General features: G+C 40.8%; 1 protein-coding gene across 1 annotated transcript; it reads right to left on the bottom strand.

The window, feature by feature from the left end:
* On the bottom strand, positions 1-13,291 carry TDRD6 (tudor domain containing 6). The gene is made up of 3 exons (XM_023545208.2): positions 7,246-13,291; positions 1,900-2,024; positions 1-540 (listed from the first exon to the last, which is right to left on the bottom strand). The coding sequence occupies exons 1-3, from the start codon at positions 13,289-13,291 to the stop codon at positions 445-447; spliced, it is 6,267 nt and encodes a 2,088-aa protein (XP_023400976.1). The 3' UTR covers positions 1-444.
* Positions 13,292-21,184: the final 7,893 nt, after the last annotated feature.

The following is a 21,184-nucleotide window of genomic DNA, read 5'->3' as shown; positions in this document are numbered from 1 at the left end:
CTCTTAACCACTACGCCATCAGGGGCACCTAAATATGTAGATGATACACTTATAGTCCATATAAATTAAAAAATTATGAAATAAAAACAAACTGCTAACCCTGTTTGTATGTGGATGGGCATATTAAGTGCGACTGTTACTTTCTCCTCTTTAACTTTGCCGTATTTGCCAGATTTTCTGCACCAAGAATTTATTTTTCAGAAGTCATGAACACTAAACAATTTTCATTTTTTAAATCCCAAAGTGAAAATCAAGTAGTAAAACATTAATTACTTTTCCCTAAGGTCCAGAAACCTTGATTTTTTTTAATTGCTTTTTTGAGTTGTTTTGGTACATTATAATTTTTTTCTCAATTTTTCTTAACACAAGGGCTTTAGAAATAGTTTTATAAGTCATCTTTCCAAACAAAAGGCAATGCTCTCATTAATAAGTAATTACATAATTCTATACCTCAGATGGACTCTTGTCCAAATTAGGTATGCCATTCCAGACATTCTCAGGATCCACTGTCTCCTCCACGCCATTAGAAAGGTTCAAAACCTTTAAGAGAAAACAGAAAATTTAATAAACTTTGGCAAGTTCCAAAAACTGTAACTGATTTATGTACCAAACAATTCTTTTTTAAATGAAATACTTTTAAAAGGCAATGAAAATTATTTTATTAAACTTATGTTTCAACTCAGTGGTACTTCACTTCAACAAGTGTATATTGAGTATCTACACCTGGAGATAAAAGACGGATAAAATTTAGATCTTACCTCAAGAAGTTCAAAATCTAGTGGAGACACAGACCTCTAAGCAGGTAATACAATGCAGGAAGTACAGACTTCTGCAGGAGGAGGCAGAATAATATGATATAGGTATAAAGCAGGACTTAATTTCTAACAAGTTCCCTGTGGAGAATTTGCATTTCTAACAAGTTCCCAGGAAGTTATATATAAGAATCACCTAGGGATCTTGATAAAATGTAGATTCCAGTTCAGTATAACTAGGGTGGAAACACAAATTCTCAGCTGGGGGTCGAACCAAAAATAACCAGTTCGAAGATCTGGTATGAAGCACTTTTGGTGAAGGAGGGTGGAGATGGGGGAATGGCAAACGGAGCTGCATTAATAAAGACACTGAAGCAATCCAACACAATGTTATATATATATAAAGAGAACTCAAGAAGTTTAATGGTAATCTAATATAAAGTACAAAATACAAAGGAGGAAGACGTAAGGCTGGAGAGGTACATGAAGGCTCAACCCTAGAGGACCTTCTATGCCATGTTAATGAGCTTGACTTTTTTATATTGTAGACCAATGGTTCTCAAGTTTTAATGGTCTAAGAGTGCACTTTCCTGGATCCTTCTCCCAGAAATTTTGAGTCAGCAGGTCAGGGCAAGACCCAAGAATCTGTAATTTAAGGAACACAGCTGGTAATTCTGGTACAGGTGGTTTTCAGATCACAGGAGAACTACAACACAACTGGATTTCCCTGAAAATTTTTTCACACACAGGCATGATGTAGTCAGATTTACATTCGACAAACTTTACACTGACAATGTGGAGAAACTGTTTAAGGAAGACTGGATAAAAGGTTATTAGAATAATCTACTTGCGAAATGATCGACTCAGCTAAGGCAGGGATAAAAAGCTCTTTCAGTTAAGAGCTAAGAAGTGGAAAGTGTGGCTCTTGGTGACTGATAGGATTTTAGGAGGGAAGAGGAGTGAAGAGCCCAGGATGGTTTCTTATATATGGACTTTTAAGGTAGGTTTTTGCACTGCATCAAATAACCAGGAGGAAAGAGCAGGTAAACATCTGTTAAATTGCATTCTCTTGTCCATTAAAGCTTGATAAAATTTTCTTAACAGTCTGCAAGTACATGTTGAGATAAAGTACTTAAATTTCACTTACTCTTGTGCCTTCTTCAGCTATTTCCAAAATCTCACACTTGGACCACATGTTTCTTAGACTTGACCACACAACACATTTGGATCCAACAGTAAATCCTTTCAGAGCATAGGTGTTCTCCAGTTGAGCTGCTAAATTGAACAAAGTGAAGACTCAATTCATAACTCTTAATTCCTTAATGCTAGATACACAAGCAGAGCATTTTCCTAATCTGCATTTAAAATTCCTATATAATCACTATCATGTAATCAGTACATTGGTATGATATGTACTAAGCCTGTCTCTTTTCCTAGATTTTATTTTTAATTCTTCCTGTGCTTCCTCCAATACAATCCCTTCTGCTTTCCTTTAGAAACACCACTATCATAAGGATGTAAACCTAATTTCTATCACTGGAAATTACTAGAAGCTGGTACTGTTGCTGCAAGTGGTGTTATCTATTTTTACAACAGCCATTCCTATAATGAAGCAGCAGTAAGTGAACAGATATTCTTACAGAAAAGTCAGTACTTAGGAAAATGTGATAAGAAGAACTAAATATCGAATGCTAGGGTAACATTTAAATCAATTATGGTATATCCACAGGACGATATACTATGCAATTAAAATATTTTGAAAGCATATTTAAGGGATTAAAATGTAGGGTTCAATGCTGTATGATCTCTATTTCATTTTTCAAATCATATGTAGCCAGACATACACAGAAGGGCCCTGATGGTGCTGTGGTTAAAGGGCTAAGCTGCTAACTGAAAGGTCAACTGCTGGAATCTACCAGCTGCTCCCCAGGAGAAAGATGGGGCAGTCTGCTTTGGTAAAGATTAAAAACCAAACCCAGTGCCGTTGAGTCGATTCCGACTCATAGCGACCCTATAGGACAGAGTAGAACTGCCTCATAGAGTTTCCAAGGAGCGCCTGGCAGATTTGAACCGCCGACTTTTTGGTTCGCAGATGTAGCACTTAACCACTACACCACCAGTGTTTCCTTGGTAAAGATTCCAGCCTTGGAAATCCTATGGGGCAGCTCTACTCTGTCCTATAGGGTCACTATTTGTCGGAATCGACTCAACAGCAAAGGGTTGGGTTAGACATACACCGAAAGGGTAAAAGATGACAGGAAGAAGTACACCATAGTGTTTATAGTGGGCATTTCTTGGTAGTAGGATTATGGTGATTTTCATTCTTCTTATTCTATTTTTAAAATTTTGTGCAATGGCTCAAATTTAATGATATAAAAACTGACATTTAAAAAGTCTAACATCCTTTAAAAAACTGAAAGTTAGCCATTTGATGTAACTTTCAAATCTTTTAAAGTAGCAAAGAGCAGTAAAAAAAATCCAAAAATGTTAACGATAATGTTCTCTAAGCTTTACTCATGACTATGAACTTCCTTTAATAGTCTCCCTAAACCTATTTTTTAAGAGTTTCTACATGAAACAAAACTGTTAAATTTGAAAAATCTGCTAAAATGATCCCTATCTTAAATTCATGCCTAAATAGTGCTTGGCAAAGGTTCAGTGTGTTTTTTTTTTGTTGTTGTTGTTGTTTTATTAACTTTTATTAAGCTTCAAGTGAACGTTTACAAATCCAATCAGTCTGTCACATATAAGTTTACATACATCTTACTCTGTACTCCCACTTGCTCTCCCCCTATTGAGTCAGCCCTTTCAGTCTCTCCTTTCGTGACAATTTTGCCAGCTTCCCTCTCTCTCTATCCTCCCACCCCCCCTCCAGACAAGAGTTGCCAACACACTCTCAAGTGTCCACCTGATATAATTAGCTCACTCTTCATCAGCATCTCTCTCCCACCTGCTGACCAGTCCCTTTCATGTCTGATGAGTTGTCTTCGGGGATGGTTCCTGTCCTGTGCCAACAGAAGGTCTGGGGAGCATGGCCGCCGGGATTCCTCTAGTCTCAGTCAGACCATTAAGTATGGTCTTTTTATGAGAATTTGGGGTCTGCATCCCACTGGTCTCCTGTTCCCTCAGGAGTTCTCTGTTGTGCTCCCTGTCAGGGCAGTCATCAGTTGTGGCCGGGCACCAACTAGTTCTTCCGGTCTCAGGATGATGTAGGTCTCTGGTTCATGTGGCCCTTTCTGTCTCTTGGGCTCTTAGTTGTCATGTGACCTTGGTGTTCTTCATTTTCCTTTGCTCCAGGTGGGTTGAGACCAATTGATGCATCTTAGATGGCCGCTTGTTAGCATTTAAGACCCCAGACGCCACATTTCAAAGTGGGATGCAGAATGTTTTCATAATAGAATTATTTTGCCAATTGACTTAGAAGTCCCCTCAAACCGTGCTCCCCAGACCCCCGCCCCTGCTCCGCTGACCTTTGAAGCATTCATTTTATCCCGGAAACTTCTTTGCTTTTGGTCCAGTCCAGTTGAGCTGACCTTCCATGTATTGAGTGTTGTCTTTCCCTTCACCCAAAGCAGTTCTTATCTACTGATTAATCAATAAAAAACCCTCTCCCTCCCTCCCTCCCCACCTCGTAACCACAAAAGTATGTGTTCTTCTCAGTTTTTACTATTTCTCAAGATCTTATAATAGTGGTCTTATACAATATTTGTCCTTTTGCCTCTGACTAATTTCGCTCAGCATAATGCCTTCCAGATTCCTCCATGTTATGAAATGTTTCACAGATTCGTCACTGTTCTTTATCGATGCAGAGTATTCCATTGTGTGAATATACCACAATTTATTTACCCATTCATTCGTTGATGGACACCTTGGTTGCTTCCAGCTTTTTACTATTGTAAACAGAGCTGCAATAAACATGGGTGTGCATATATCTGTTTGTGTGAAGGCTCTTGTATCTCTAGGGTATATTCCGAGGAGTGGGATTTCTGGGTTGTATGGTAGTTCTATTTCTAACTGTTTAAGATAACGCCAGATAGATTTCCAAAGTGGTTGTACCATTTTACATTCCCACCAGCAGTGTATAAGAGTTCCAATCTCTCCGCAGCCTCCCCAACATTTATTATTTTGTGTTTTTTGGATTAATGCCAGCCTTGTTGGTGTGAGATGGAATCTCATCGTAGTTTTAATTTGCATTTCTCTAATGGCTAATGATCGAGAGCATTTTCTCATGTATCTGTTGGCTGCCTGAATATCTTCTTTAGTGAAGTGTGTGTTCATATCCTTTGCCCACTTCTTGATTGGGTTGTTTGTCTTTTTGTGGTTGAGTTTTGACAGAATCATGTAGATTTTAGAGATCAGGCGCTGGTCGGAGATGTCATAGCTGAAAATTCTTTCCCAGTCTGTAGGTGGTCTTTTTACTCTTTTGGTGAAGTCTTTAGATGAGCATAGGTGTTTGATTTTTAGGAGCTCTCAGTTATCGGGTTTCTCTTCATCATTTTTGGTAATGTTTTGTATTCTGTTTATGCCTTGTATTAGGGCTCCTAGGGTTGTCCCTATTTTTTCTTCCATGATCTTTATCGTTTTAGTCTTTATGTTTAGGTCTTTGATCCACTTGGAGTTAGTTTTTGTGCATGGTGTGAGGTATGGGTCCTGTTTCATTTTTTTGCAAATGGATATCCAGTTATGCCAGCACCATTTGTTAAAAAGGCTATCTTTTCCCCAGTTAATTGACACTGGTCCTTTGTCAAATATCAGCTGCTCATACGTGGATGGATCTATGTCTGGGTTCTCAATTCTGTTCCATTGGTCTATGTGTCTGTTGTTGTACCAGTACCAGGCTGTTTTGACTACTGTGGCTGTATAATAGGTTCTGAAATCAGGTAGAGTGAGGCCTCCCACTTTCTTCTTCTTTTTCAGTAATGCTTTGCTTATCCGGGGCTTCTTTCCCTTCCATATGAAATTGGTGATTTGTTTCTCTATCCCCTTAAAATATGACATTGGAATTTGGATCGGAAGTGCGTTATATGTATAGATGGCTTTCGGTAGAATAGACATTTTTACTATGTTAAGTCTTCCTATCCATGAGCAAGGTATGTTTTTCCACTTAAGTATGTCCTTTTGAATTTCTTGTAGTAGAGCTTTGTAATTTTCTTTGTATAGGTCTTTTACGTCCTTGGTAAGATTTATTCCTAAGTATTTTATCTTCTTGGGGGCTACTGTGAACGGTATTTATTTGGTTATTTCCTCTTCAGTGTTCTTTTTGTTGATGTAGAGGAATCCAAGTGATTTTTGTATGTTTATTTTATAACCTGAGACTCTGCCAAGCTCTTCTATTAGTTTCAGTAGTTTTCTGGAGGATTCCTTAGGGTTTTCTGTGTATAGTCATCTACAAATAGTGATAACTTTACTTCCTCCTTGCCAATCTGGATACCCTTTGTTTCTTTGTCTAGCCTAATTGCCCTGGCTAGGACTTCAAGTACGATGTTGAATAAGAGTAGTGATAAAGGGCATCCTTGTCTGGTTCCCGTTCTCAAGGGAAATGCTTTCAGGTTCTCTCCATTTAGAGTGATATTGGCTGTTGGCTTTGCATAGATGCCCTTTATTATGTTGAGGAATTTTCCTTCAATTCCTATTTTGGTAAGAGTTTTTATCATGAATGGGTGTTGGACTTTGTCAAATGCCTTTTCTGCATCAATTGATAAGATCATGTGGTTTTTATCTTTTGTTTTATTTATGTGATGGATTATATTAATGGTTTTTCTGATATTAAACCAGCCTTGCATACCTGGTATAAATCCCACTTGATCATGGTGAATTATTTTTTTGATGTGTTGTTGGATTCTATTGGCTAGAATTTTGTTGAGGATTTTTGCATCTATGTTCATGAGGGATATAGGTCTATAATTTTCTTTTTTTGTAATGTCTTTACCTGGTTTTGGTATCAGGGAGATGGTGGCTTCATAGAACGAGTTGGGTAGTATTCCGTCATTTTCTATGCTTTGAAATACCTTCAGTAATAGTGGTGTTAACTCTTCTCTGAAATTTTGGTTGAAGTCTGCAGTGAAGCCGTCCGGGCCAGGGCTTTTTTTTGTTGGAAGTTTTTTGATTACCGTTTCAATCTCTTCAGTGTGTTTTTGAACTTACCAAAAAATATAACCTTTTCATTTTAAAGATGATTGGTTTACATTTTAAATGTGGTTACCTTTGGAGGCTTAAAGACTTGAAGCACTCTATTCCTAAACACAAAATTAACAATTCAGCATTTTACCCAGTGTATAAAGTAGTATTTTACACTGATTTTCACAAGTTATTTCCCCCATGTTTAAAATGCCCTTCGTAAAATCCAAATCTCAGTCACTACCAGGTTTTAATCTGCCCCCCATCAAAAAAAAAACCTAATTTTTAAAAATTCCATGTAAGATTCTCTTTTTCTTAAAACAAGTATTTTTGAAAGACATCAAATTTAAATAACAGAAAAAAAAAATCCACATACCTGAGACATGATCGTGTAAAGCATTATTGCGTTTCCTGCCGGGTCCAGATTCCTCTTCAGAAAACAAAGGAGTCAGCGATGAAATGGTATCCTTGTTTTTATAGTCCATCAATTCTTCTTTAAATATATTCATTTCAATCTGCATTTTGGGGTTGCAATTCTTTCCATGTAGATGCAATGGTATCCTGGGCTGCTCATCAAAACATTCCACACAATTTAACTTTCTGGTGTCCTCAGCACATGCAAATTCTTGGGCTTTCTGACTAAGTTTTAAAGGCAAAGGATTTATTTTGTCATCTAGAGATAGCTGGGCTGTAGGTAGTTCCAGTTCTGGCTGTTTCTCGGCTTCATCACTGGGTAGAAGCGGCTCTGTAAGTGGTTCCAGGGTGGCTTCTGTATCACAGCCTTGGGAAAGTGGCACCAAACTGAGCTCTTCTTTATGTTCCTTCCCGTCTAGAGAAAGCGGTAACTCAGTGGATTCTAGTTCTAAGATTTCTTTTGATTCACCATCAGAAGAAAATGGAACCTCAAGTGAATTCAGTTCTAATGTCTCCTTTGTTTCACTAGAACATGGTATTAATTTGTTATGTCCTATACTTAGGTATTTATGATCAAACTTGGCTTTGTCAACCAAATGGGACTCTACTTTACCTTCCAGCACCTCAGTACCAATTTTATCTTTGTATGAGTTTTTGAAAGCTTCAACAATATTACTAGTTTCATGGTCACAGGGTTTACATGGTTTGGTTTCAATGTTGAAATCTTTTTCAATTTGTTCAGAGATCTCATCTGTCTGTGGTTCCCCATACAGTGTTTTATCTTGTTCAGATTTATTACTTTGTTTCTTAAGTCTAACATCAGGACTGGGGTACCCAAGGACTCCTTTTGTCTCTGGACCACTTTTTTCACAGGGTGGGTTACTGTTAGTAATACTAACTTTAGAATATTTCTTCATTTTCTCGTTAATATTTTCACCCTGGCTTTTCAAGTCAACAATTGCTAGAGGAATATCACAAGCATCCCTTCTAATCTCCAATATCGTTAGTTCCAACACATCTTTTGTGACTATTTCAAAAAAATAGTCATTTCCCTCCGGAGAGCACAATCCTTCCAAAATATTAAATCCTGAGAGGCAACATGGAAAGGCTTGCATGGGAACCAAGAGAAGTTCAGATGGAATATTCCAAAGTGCTTTTGGGTCCACACAGTCTTCAGTGTTTCCAAAGTCCACAAGCCTGACAGATACCAGGCAATCTTCACAAATATTAGTGATAAATGCCCTATAATACTGCCCATCTTCTCTATATTTCACTATGCAGGGATCTCTAATATGAGGAAATGTGATACAATTTCTCTGCTTTGCTACCAGTTCTCCAGCAGTTTGTACTTCCACTTCTAAATACTGAAGTTTCTCAGTATCAGCAAACTGACACCAAAAGTATTCAGGTCCGTCTATCACAGATGCATAAGCTCTTACCGTCTTCATCTCTGGTTTATACCAGTTAAGAAATACTGAAGTGTCAATGTCTGATTTGTTAACAGACTTTGAATGGACACCTTTAATTATTTGAGTAAAAGGACCTTCTTGAGATTTTTCATTGAAAGCGTATCTGCTAATCATGTCTTCCGCTATGATCCCCTGTTCGTCAGCAAGAATAACTTCCCATCGCTCTTGAAATTTAACAAATTCACATCTTATTTGCACCTCATCTGTCCTCTGGGAGAAGTAATGCATCATTTCCTTAGAGTTTATCATCTCAGGAACCCGAAGTCCCTTTAATGAGCAATGAATGCACAATCCTGGTAATATTGCATTAACTAGGTCAAGCCTACCTATTCTGTCAGTACAAACTACAGAAACATTGCCATAATCTATAAACTGCACAGAGAAAAGGTCATTAGGTTGTTGTTCCTTCACCACAGCCCGATACCATAAATTGTCTTCAGGGAAAACGGCACACACTACATCTCCTCTTTGCAAAGGTGGACCTGCATAATATTCAGGTCTCGTTCTAATATCATTTAATCTCTCTGAAAGATGATTAATTTCACATTCATCTTCCATTAACTGAACATAAAAGTCTGAAGGGTTATTTATGTGAGAAACATAAACAGTTGTTTTAAAGCCAGGCATTATAGCCTTCTGAGGGAACTCACAAAATTTTAGAGGCACATCTTTGTTAGAGTCTCCTGTTTTTTCCTCTGAAGCAATGGCTTCTAGTTTTGTGGCCTTCAAAGGTGACTTAGCAAAAATTCCTTCCTTCTTTTCTGTTGTTAACAGAGGCACTCGATTATTTTTATTTCCCGCAGAGTTCTGAGTGGCTACATTTGTCTTTGCTGAACTTTGTAAAAGTTTGCGTTCCTTACATGCTGAGCTGATCTTAGGTTTGTATGATTCTCCCAAAATCTCCATACTATACACTTTGTCATCTACTGATTTACTTAAATATTTTGTAGGTGACAACTTCATATTTTCATTTTTTTCTTCAAGAGTTTCAGTTATAGAGAGGAGTATTTTCCTTTCTTCTTCTTTTCTTGTCTTACCTTTGTAACCAAGTAGCCCTAACTTCTCATTAATACTGGCATTAATTTGAGTACTGCCATCATACAGTTCTATAATGAGTCTTCCATCTGGATCTTTTGCTACAACTAATGCCTTCAGTGACTTATCTAAAACAGTATCCTGAAACCATGTTGTAACCTTTTTTGGTATATGATCAGGAATATCAGATAATGAGCATTTCACAGCTTGCATGGGCAAAAGTAAGACATCATACGCATCACTAGGTATGGGAAGCAGATCGTCATTGGTTACTACACAGACATTCCCAAAATCAACAAAGAAGATTTTATTTGCTTCTTTTTCTATTACTGTCCCCCTATACCAGTTTTCATCAGTATACTTGGCAAGGCACAAGTTTCCACAGATCAAGGGAGATGTTTTTAGATTCAGCAAAGCTTCACTTAATTGTGTAATATTACATGACAACTGTTCTAAATTGTTTGCATTTCTTGCCAGTTGACAATAAAATGTCCAAGGGTCATCAACATGTGTTATACACATTAATTCCTCACTTCCAATTTTCATATCATGTGTAGAATAGTAGTAGGAATGTAGCTGAAGAGAAGGCTCTAGAGGCTTCTCAAGTTTTACTGGTCTTGCAAGTCCCTTTTCTACCAAAGTATGGCATGCACTCTGAAAGGGTGTTAGCAAATCCACAACATGAAAGAGTTCTTCATCGTGTACAGATGCCAAAGCAAATATTGTGCATTTCAGTTCTAGATTACTTTCCCATGCATTATCTATAAACTCACTAAAAGCTTGCATTGCCTTTTCACCCCAAACAAAGGGATTTTGGCCAGTTGGTTGAATTAAATTATACAGACTGCACCTAAAAGCCTGAGCCTTAATCTTAAGAAACTCTTCACTAATTGAACAAATATTCTTCACAGATACCATATCTTTGTCTCCATAATCTACAAATATCACTTTGACATGCTCTGCACAGGGCGCTTCACTAACCAGAGCTCTGGACCATTTTCCATTTACTGTTCTTTTTGCCAAACAAGCTGGGGTGGTTCCCTGATAAGGAGTAACTGCCTTTTTGCAATAGTCCTGAATATTACACATTAGAGTTCGAAATCCTTGTATGTTCCTAGTCAGCTGGCACCAGAAATAGCCAGGGTTTTCAACACAAGACACTTTGACTTCTACTGTACTTCCAACTTCTAGCTCTCCTTTACAAGAAGAGCCTGGTTTAATTTTCAAGAAATTCTCTGTAAGTGGAGTATAAACTGATGTTCTCTTCTCTTTTTCCTGCAAAACAAGTCCAGTTGAAACATTTGTAACAACCATTGTGCCAGTCAAAGCTTCTAAAACACATGGGGTTTTATGATTGCTTTTTGCTTTCTGATGTACTTCTACCTTCTTGATAGAAGATACTTTGTTATGCTCTACAGTACAGTGGCTTGAAATATGCCCTGGGGAACCAGCACTTACTGGGATCTTATCCTTTGTTTCAAATTCCTGATATTTGGCATATCCAGCTTGTGCAATTACTTTACTAATGTTTTCTTCCCCTGTTCTTGATTCATCAAGAATCTCAATAACATATTGATGATCTTGCTTATCAAGGACATGGATAACTAATTCTTTGTGGAGCACAGTCTTTTTAAAAAAGGAAATTGCCTCCTGGCTCCAACTTTTCCCCAAAGGCCAAATATCAGCTAGAGTGCATTTCAGAGCCAATATTGGTAGCCGCCTAAACTGAGGAAGCAACATTCTTACGTCATACCAGTCCACATTTTCTGAATTGCCTCGGTCAACCAAGAACACATCGACACTTTTGTCATCTAATTGGGTGACTATGGCCCGATAATAGCCATTTTCTTTCCACTTGACACAGCAAAGGTCATCAGGTTCAGGTTTCAAAACTATACCATCCAGCTTAGTGGCTGAGGAATAGAAACTGCACATTCTCCTCATCAACTTGCTGAAGGTGCCATTGTGTTTCCTCAACCTAATCCAAAACTCAGAAGGACTTTTAACAAACTCTACCTGGGCATCATAGAAGGCATTAATCTTTAACCTGGTAGATCTTAGGGCTGGGAGCGAAATCTCATCCATTTCTTCAGAAAGAGACTGAGAGTAAAGAGCTGTGTCTGATTCTTCTTCCTCCTCCTCCTCATCTATTCCCTGGTTCTGAAGCAATCTGTCAGCCAAGCAACATGACTGCACTCCAAACACACAGTTGAGATTAATTCCATCCTCTCCATACAGTGTGACATAGTACACATGCTCAAAGGAACAGTAAAATTCAATTTTTGCATTCACTGCCTGGCCCAGTATCAGCGCTTTCAGGTCACCGACCTGTGACCTAGACCAGCCTCTCCCGCCGTCCCAGAGTCCATACAAAGCGCAGGGGTAGGTCACCACAGGCATCCGAAAATACTCAGGCAGCAAGTACCGAAGACTACTACAACTCACTAACTCCTTCCTTCCGTAGTCAACGTGAAGCACCTGGGCACAGCGCTGCGGCCGAAAAGTTTCAAGCAGCAGCGCCCTGTACCAGAGTCCATCTAATCCACAGGAGGCACACGGAGCACCCGGCTTGTCTGGGCTTTCTTCCCTCTCCTCCCAGGTGGTACTGGTACAGTTGTCATCTCCTGTCCCTGTTGAGCTGCGGTATACCTGGGCCATGCTCTCAGAGAGGCGGTGAATCTCCTGCGAGAGGCTCCGGAGCTGGCAGTGAATGCGGTGGGGATGGCACACTTGGGTCACCACTACAGGCTCTGTCACGCCCAGTTGCAGCTGGGGATAGAAGTAATCCAGGCCAGGTTGCTCTTGCTTGGGTTGGACTCGCGGGAGAACAGGGACCTCGGGTCCCATGCCAGCAGTGGCCGCTGTAAGGTAGCGCTTGAGCAGCGAGCGGAAGAGGCTGTCGGGCACCTGCCGGGCCAGGCCGAGCTCCTGCATCTGCTGGAACAGATTCGGCACCTCCAGAAGGACCAGGCGATGGGGGAGCAGCACGTCCAGGACCCTTCCGTAGACTTCCTTGCCCTGCAGGTTGCTAAGGAAGTCCACGGCTCTGGACGGCCAGTGCTGGGGCTCGCCCCCGCCGGCGCCGCCGCCGCCCGTCGGCACCAAGCCGGCCAGTACGCAGCCCAGCACCTCCGAGGGCAGGTGGAAGAACTCGCTGCGCCCGGGCGCCAGGGAGCCCGCGCCGGCTGTGATGGTGCGGCCCTCGTCGAGCAGGAAGACGCGGCTCTCCTCCGCCTGCCGGCTGACTACGCGACAGCGGTGCCACATCAGCCCGATCTGCACCAGGCACAGCTCGCCCGAAGAGGCCGAGGCGCCACCCAGCGCCCACGGGCCGCGCGTGGCCGCAGCCTCCTGTATCTCCCGGCTCAGCCGCACGTACTCTTCCCGCCGCTCGCCCACCAGCCCCCATAGCTGCACCGGGATCACCTCTGGGTGCACGTCTACGAACGACACCCGCAGGGCTAACGAGGCCCCTGGCGTGGGCAGCCCGGGCGTCGAGCACATCCCCGCGGAGCTGCGCGGCCACAGCTCACAGAGCGGTTAGGGCCTCTTGTCAGGCCTGTGAAACCCCCAGCGCTGCTGGAAGGAAGGCTCCACAAAACCAATCTCAAAATAAAAGGGAATGGGAAGGAAGCCCGATGCAGCGCCCCCTCAGTGACTCGCACGACGCCGGATCTCAGAGAGTCCCAGGGACTCGTAAGACCCGGCGGCCGGACCAACCAACCGCTCACAGTTGGGCCGCCGCGCAGGCATTTACCGCGCGCGGCGTCCCGCTTCCGGCCGCGGGCTGCTGGCCTGGCCTACGTGGATGGCCGGGGAGCCAGCCCGGTAATGGACTGGGTCGAGCGGAGACAGGAGATTTGGCTAAAGACTGAGGGGACGTCAAGGGTATTCAGGAGGCCATGAGGTGGGGAGGATTGGGGTACAATCCGCTTCTCATAGTGTCTTCGACACAGTATGAAGACCTGGCTTTGAGGTTCTGCTGAGGATCAGACGAGAAAGTTATTTCCTTTTAGTCAGTTCAACTAATATTGAGCGCAGTGTGCTAGGCGCGGTGCAGGGTGGGCATTGTAGTTCTCAAACAGCGAACAAGAAATGGAGGTGCTAACCACTAGGCGTTAGGGCCTCAACTCCTACAAAGCCCTTGGGTACCCACTTGCCTCCTGGCCTGAGGAGACCTTGCAGCTCCATCCCTATGGGGCAGTGCAAGTGTGCTTGAGCGCCACTGGTGGAGCTGGGGTGGAGTGCTTTTGCTCACTCAACGTATTTGTGACATGAGTAAGGTGCTTAACCACTATTCTGTGAAGCTGTTTATTTGAACTGATTGAGTTATTATGAAGATTAAACTAATGTATGAGAGTGGGTAGATACCTGCCATTAAATTGACTCATGGTGACATATACTACAGAACTGTTGTGGGGTCTTGTGTCAACCTCACTTTTGAGTCCATCATTGCAGGTGTTGTGCCAATCCGTTTCACTGGGGGTAGCCCTCAACCTTGCTTCACCAAACGCAGTGTCGTCCTCCAGTGACTGATCCCTAATGATGATGTGTCCAAAGTGAGTGAGTCTGATGGTACAATGTTCTGTTGCAATCCATACGATTTTCATTGGCTGACTTACCACCACTGGTCTGTCAGTTTGTCACACTGTGGTGGCTTGTGAGTTGCTGTGACGCTGGAAGCTATGCCACTGGTATTTCAAATACCAGCAGGGACACCCACAGTAGATAGGTTTCAGCAGAGCTTCCAGACTAAAGACAGACTAGGAAGAAGAACCTGGTGGTTTATTCTGAAAAAAATTGGCCAGTGAAAACTTTATGAATAGCAGGGAAACACTGACAGTGCCAGAAGAGGATCCCCTTAGGTTGAAAGGCACTGAAAATACAACTGGGGAAGAGCTGCCTCCTCAAGGAGAGTGAACCTTACTGACATGGATGGTGTAAAGCTTTTGGTACTTTCATTTGCTGATGTGGCACGACTCAAAGTGAGAAGCAGCAGCTGCAAACATCCATTAATAATTGAAATGTGGAATATATGAAGTAGGAGTCTAGGAAAATTGGAAGTCATCAAAAATGAAATGGAACCCATAAATATCGATATCCTAGGCATTAATATGCTGAAATTGACTGGTTCTGGCCATTTTTGAATTGGGAATGACAAACTGAAGAGGAATGGCATTGCATCCATTGTTAAAAAGAACATTTCAAGATCTATCCTGAAGTACAACGCTGTCAGTGATAGGAAAATATCCACAGGCCTATACAGAAGACTGGTCAACACAACTATTATTCAGATTTACACACCAACCACTAAGGCCAAAGACGAAGAAATTGAAGATTTTTACCAACTTCTGCAGTCTGAAATTAATCAAACATGCAATCAAGATGCATTGGTAATTACTGATGACCGGAATTAGAATGTTGGAAACAAAGAAGAAGGATTGGCAGTTGGGAAATATGGCCTTGGTGATAGAAATGACACTGGAGATCACATGATAGAATTTTGCAAGACCAATTTCTTCATTGCAAATATGCCTTTTTTTCAAAAACATAAACGGCAACTATACATGTGGACCTTGCCAGATAGAATACTTAGGAATCAAATTTACTGTATCTGTGGAAACAGATGATGGTGAAGCTCAATATGAACAGTTAGAACAAGGCCAGGGGACGACTGCGGAACAGACCATCAATTGCTCATATGCAAGTTCAAATTGAGGGTGAAGAAAATTAAAACAAGTCCATGAGAACCAAAATACAACCTTGACTATATCCCACCTGAATTTAGAGACTATTTCAAGAATAGATTTGACACAGTGAGCATTAATGACTGAAGACAGACAAGTTGTGGGATAACATCAAGTACATCATAGATGAAGAAAGCAAAAGGTAAGTAAAAAGACAGGAAAGAAGGACCAAAATGCATGTCAGAAGACACTATGAAACTTGCTCTTAAACATACAGCATCTAAAGTGAAAGTAAGAAATGATGAAGTAAGAGCTGAACAGAAGATTTCAAAGGGCAGCTCAAGAAGACAAAGTATAGTATTATAGTGAAATGTGCAAAGACCTATAGATAGAAAACCAAAAGAGAAGAATACACTTGGCATTTCTCAAGCTGAAAGAATGGAAGAAAAAATTCAAGCTTTGAGTTGCAACAGTGAAGGATTCTATGGGCAAATTCTGAATGACGCAGAAGCATCAAAGGAAGATAGAAGGAATACACAGTCACTGTACCAAAAAGATTTGGTTGATATTTGACCATTCCAGGAGGTAGCATATGATCAAGAACCTATGGTATTGAAGGAAGAAGTCCAAGCTGCACTGGAGGCGCTGGCAAAAAACAAGGCTCCACGAGTTGACGGAATACCAATTGAGATGTTTCAACAAATGGATGCAGTGCTGGAGGCACTCACTTGTCTAAGCAAACCAATTGGAAGAGATCCATATTTGTACCCATTCCAAAGAAAGATGATCCAACAGAATGTAGAAGTTATCAAACAATATCATTAATATCACATGCAAATAAAATTTTGCTAAAGATAATTCAAAAATGGTTGCAGCAGTACACTGACAGAGAACTGCCAGAAATTCAGGCCAGATGCAGAAAAGGACATGGAATGAGGGATGGCATTCCTGATGTCAGACGGATCTTGGCTGAAAGCAGAGAATACCAGAAAGATGTTTACCTGTGTTTTATTGATTATGCAAAAGCACTGGACTGTGTAGATCAAAAGAAATTATGGATAACATTGTGAAGAAGGGGAATTCCAGAACACTTAATTATGCTCATGAGGAACCTGTACACAGACCAAGAGGCAGTCCTTCAAACAGCAAGGGGGTACTGTGTGGTTCAAAATCAGGAAAGGTGTGTATCAGGGTTGTATCCTTTTACCATACTTATTCAGTCTGTATACCAAGCAAATGATCCCAGAAGGTGGACTATATGAAGAAGAAGGGGCATCAGGACTGCAGGAAGACTCATTAACAACCTACATTATGCAGATGACACAACCTTGCTTGCTGAAAGTGAGGAGGACTTAAAGCATTTATTGATGAAGATCAAAAACTACAGCCTTCAGTATGGATTATACCTCAACATTAAAAAAAAAAAAAAATCCTCACAACAGGACCAACAAGTAACATCATGAAAAACAGAGAAAATACTGAAGTTGTCAAGCACTTCATTTTACTTAGGTCCACAATCAATGCCATGGAAGCAGCAGTCAAGAAATCAAACAACATAATGCCTTGGACAAATCTACTGCAAAAGACCTCTTTAAAGTATTAAAAATATATCACTTTGAGGACTAAGATGCTGCTGACCCAAACCATGGTATTTTCAATTCTCTCATATGTATGCGAAAGCTGGACAATGAATAAGGATGATCAAACAAGAATTATGGTGTTGGCACAGAACACTGAATATACCATGGACTGCCAGGAGAACAAACAAATCTGTCTTGGAAGAAGTACAGCCAGAATGCTCCTCAAAAGTGAGGATGGCAAGACTTTGTCTCATGTATTTTGGACATGTTATCAGAAGGGACCAGTCCCTGGAGAAGGACCTCATGCTTGGTAAAACAGAGGGTAAGCGAAAGAAAGGACGACCCTCAACCAGATGAATTGACTCAGCAGCTCAGATGGGCTGAAGCATAGCAAGGATTGTGAGGATGGACCAGGACTGGGCAGTGTTTTGTTCTATTGTACACAGGGTCACTATGAGTCGGAGCTGACTGGACAGCACCAAACAACAACAAATTTCGGAAGTAGACCTCCAGGCCTTTCTTCCTACTCAGTCTTAGTCTGGAAGCTCCACTAAAACCTGTCCACCATGGGTGACTCTGCTGTAGTTTCACTGTACTCCCATATCTGATGTTTCACCTTTATGTGGTCTCAGGTGCCCTCGGTCAGTTGCTGTCCAAAAATGTGAAATGTGTTGTTGTTGTTGTTAGGTGCCGTTGAGTCGGTTCCGACTCATAGCGACCCTGTGCACAACAGAAGGAAACACTGCCTGGTCCTGCGCCATCCTCACAATCATTGTTATGCTTGAGCCCATTGTTGCAGCCACTGTGTCAATCCACCTCATTGAGGATCTTCCTCTTTCACACTGACCCTGTACTCTGCCAGGCATGATGTCCTTCTCCAGGGACTGATCCCTCCTGACAGCATGTCCAAAGTATGTAACATGCAGCCTCACCACCCTTGCTTCTAAGGAGCATTCCGGTCGTACTGCTTCCAAGACAGATTTGTTCCTTCTTTTGGCAGTCCATGGTATATTCAATATTCTCCAACAATTCAAAGGCGTCAATTCTTCTTCGGTCTTCCTTATTCATTGTGCAGCTTTCATTAACATATAATGCGATTGAAAATACCATGCCTTGGGTCGTCAGGCACACCTTAGTCTTCAAGGTGACATCTTTGCTTTTCAACACTGTAAAGAGGTCCTTTGCAGCAGATATGCCCAATGCAACACGTCTTTTGATTTCTTGACTGCTGCTTCCATGGCTGTTGATTGTGGATCCAAGTAAAATGAAATCCTTGACTATTTCAATCTTTTCTCCGTTTATCATGATGTTACTTACTGGTCCAGTTGTGAGGATTTTTGTATTTTTTTTTTTTAATTTTTATTGTGCTTTAAGTGAAAGTTTACAAACCAAGTCAGTCTCTCATACAAAAACTTACATACACTTTGCTATATACTCCTAGTTGCTCTTTCCCTCCACTATTTTTGTGTCCATTTGGCCAGCTTCTGACCCCCTCTGCCCTCTCATCTCTTCTCTAGACAGGAACTGCCCACATAATCTCATGTGTCTACTTGATCCAAGAAGCTCACTCTTCACCAGTATCATTTTCTATCCCATAGCGCAGTCCAATCCCTGTTTGAAGTGTTGGCTTTGGGAATGGTTCCTGTCTTGGCCTAACAGAAGGTCTGGGGACCATGACCTCTGGGGTCCCTCTAGTCTCAGTCAGACCATTAAGTCTGGTCTTTTTATGAGAATTTGGGGTCTGCATCCCACTTCTCTCCTGCTCCCTCAGGGGTTCTCTGTTGTGTTCCCTGTCAGGAAAGTCATTGGTTGTGGCGGGGCACCATAGAGTTCTTCTGGTCTCAGGCTGATGTAGTCTCTGGTTTATGTGGCCCTTTCTGTCTCTTGGGTTGATAATTAGCTTGTGTCTTTGGTGTTCTTCATTCTCCTTTGCTTCAGGTGGGTTGAGATCAATTGATGCATCTTAGATGGCTGCTTGGTAATGTTTAAGACCCCAGATGCCACTCTCCAAAGTAGGATGCAGAATGTTTTCTTAATAGATTTTATTATGCCTATTGACTTAGATGTCCCCTGAAACCATGGTCCCCAAACCCCCACCCCTGCTACGCTGGCCTTCAAAGCATTCAATTTCTTCAGGAAACTTCTTTGCTTTTGGTTTAGTCTAGTTGTGCTGACCTCTCCTGTATTGTGTGTTGTCTTTCCCTTCACCTAAAATAGTTCTTATCTACTATCCAATTAGTGAAAACTCCTCTCCTTCCCTCCCTCTCTGCTCTGGTAACCATCAAAGAATATTTTCTTCTCTGTTTAAACTATTTTTCAAGTTCTTATAATAGTGGTCGCATATAATATTTGTCCTTTTGCAACTAATTTCACTCAGCATAATGACTTCCAGATTCTTCCACATTATGAAATGTTTCACAGATTCATCATTGTTTTTTTATGGATGCGCAGTATTCCATTGTATGAATATACCACAATTTATTTATCCATTCATCTGTTGATGGGCACCTTGGTTGCTTCTGTCTTTTTGCTATTGTAAACAATGCTGCAATGAACATGGGTGTGCATATATCTGTTCGTATAAAGGCTCTGATTTCTCTAGGATATATTCTAAGAAGTGGGATTGCTGGATGGTATAGTAGTTCTATTTCTAGGTTTTTAAGGCAGTGCCAAATCGATTTCCAAAGCGGTTGTACCATTTTACATTCCCACCAGCAGTGTATAAGTGTTGCAGTCTCTCCAAAACCTCTCCAACATTTATTATTTTGTGTTTTTTGGATTAATGCCAGCCTTGCTGGAGTGAGATGGAATCTCATTGTAGTTTTGATTTGCATTTCTCTAATGGCTCATGATCGTGAGCATTTCCTCATGTATCTGTTAAGTACCTGGATGTCTTCTTTAGTGAAGTGCCTGTTCATATCTTGTGCCCATTTTTTAACTGGGTTATTTGCCTTTTTGTATCATGTTGATTTCAGAGATCAGATGTGTTTCTACAAATTCATCCATTCTAGGTTTTCAAATTTGTTGGAATGCAATTTTTCATAGTAATCTGATATAATTCTTTTAATTTCAGTAGGGTCTGTTGTGATATGACCCATCTCATTTCTTATTCAGGTTATTTGCTTCCTCTCCTCTTTTTCTTTTGTCTTGGCCATTGGTTTATCAGTTTTGTTAATTTTTTCAAACATCCACCTTTTGGTCTTGTTAACTCTTTCAATTGTTTTTCTGTTCTCTATTTCATTTAATTCTGCTCTAATTTTTATTATTTGCTTTCTTCTAGTGCCTGATGGTTTCTTTTGTTGCTCTATTTGTTCAAGTTGCAGCGATAATTCTTTGATTTGGACCCTTTCTTTTTGTATGTCTGCATTTATTGATATAGAGTGACCTCTGAGCACTGCTTTCACTGTGTCCCAAAGGTTCTGATAGGAAGTGTTTTCATTCTCATTGGGTTCTATGAATTTCTTTATTCCATCCTTGATGTCTTCTATAACCCAGTCATTTTTGAGCAGGGTATTGTTCAGTTTCCAAGTGTTTCATTTCTTTTCCCTGCTTTTTCTGTTACTGATTTCCACTTTTATGGCCTTATGGTTAGAGAAGATGCTTTGTAATATTTCATTGTTTTGGATTCTGCTAAGGCTTGCTTTATGACCTAATATGTGGTCCATTCTACAGAATGTTCCATGTGCATTGGAAAAGAAAGTATACTTGGCTGCTGTTGGGTGGAGTGTTCTGTATATGTGTATGAGGTCAAGTTGGTTGACTATGGCCTTTATGTCTTTGGTGTCTTTATTGAGCTTCTTTCTGCATGTTCTGTCCTTCACCCAATGTTGTGTGTTGAAGTCTCCTACTATAATTGTGGCACTATCTCACTTCTCAATGCTATTAGAGTTTGTTTTATGTATCTTTCAGCCCTGTCATTGGGTGCATAAATATTTAATATGGTTATATCCTCCTGGTATATTGTCCCTTTAATCATTATATAGTGTCCTTCCCTATCCTTTGTGGTAGATTTAACTTTATAGTCTATTTTGTCAGAAATTAATATTGCCACTCCTGCTTTTTTGATTGTTGTTTGCTTATTTTTTCCATCCTTTGAGTTTTAGTTTGTGTCTCTAAGTCTAAGGTGTGTC

The sequence above is a fragment of the Loxodonta africana genome, chromosome 1 (assembly GCF_030014295.1).
Source record: "Loxodonta africana isolate mLoxAfr1 chromosome 1, mLoxAfr1.hap2, whole genome shotgun sequence".
Classification (NCBI taxonomy): domain Eukaryota; kingdom Metazoa; phylum Chordata; class Mammalia; order Proboscidea; family Elephantidae; genus Loxodonta; species Loxodonta africana.
The sequence above is the reverse complement of the archived record's forward strand: the minus strand, read 5'-3'. Positions and strand labels throughout refer to the sequence as shown.

What these genes read in the sequence shown, in the direction of transcription:
- TDRD6 (XM_023545208.2), bottom strand. Translation starts at nt 13,291, where the DNA reads ATGTGCTCGACGCCCGGGCTGCCCACGCCAGGGGCCTCGTTAGCCCTG. An exon ending in TTTACACGATCATGTCTCAG is followed by an intron (nt 2,025 to 7,245) that starts GTATGTGGATTT and finishes TCAATTTAGCAG; the next exon opens with CTCAACTGGAGAACACCTAT. An exon ending in TAGCTGAAGAAGGCACAAGA is followed by an intron (nt 541 to 1,899) that starts GTAAGTGAAATT and finishes TTTCTCTTAAAG; the next exon opens with GTTTTGAACCTTTCTAATGG.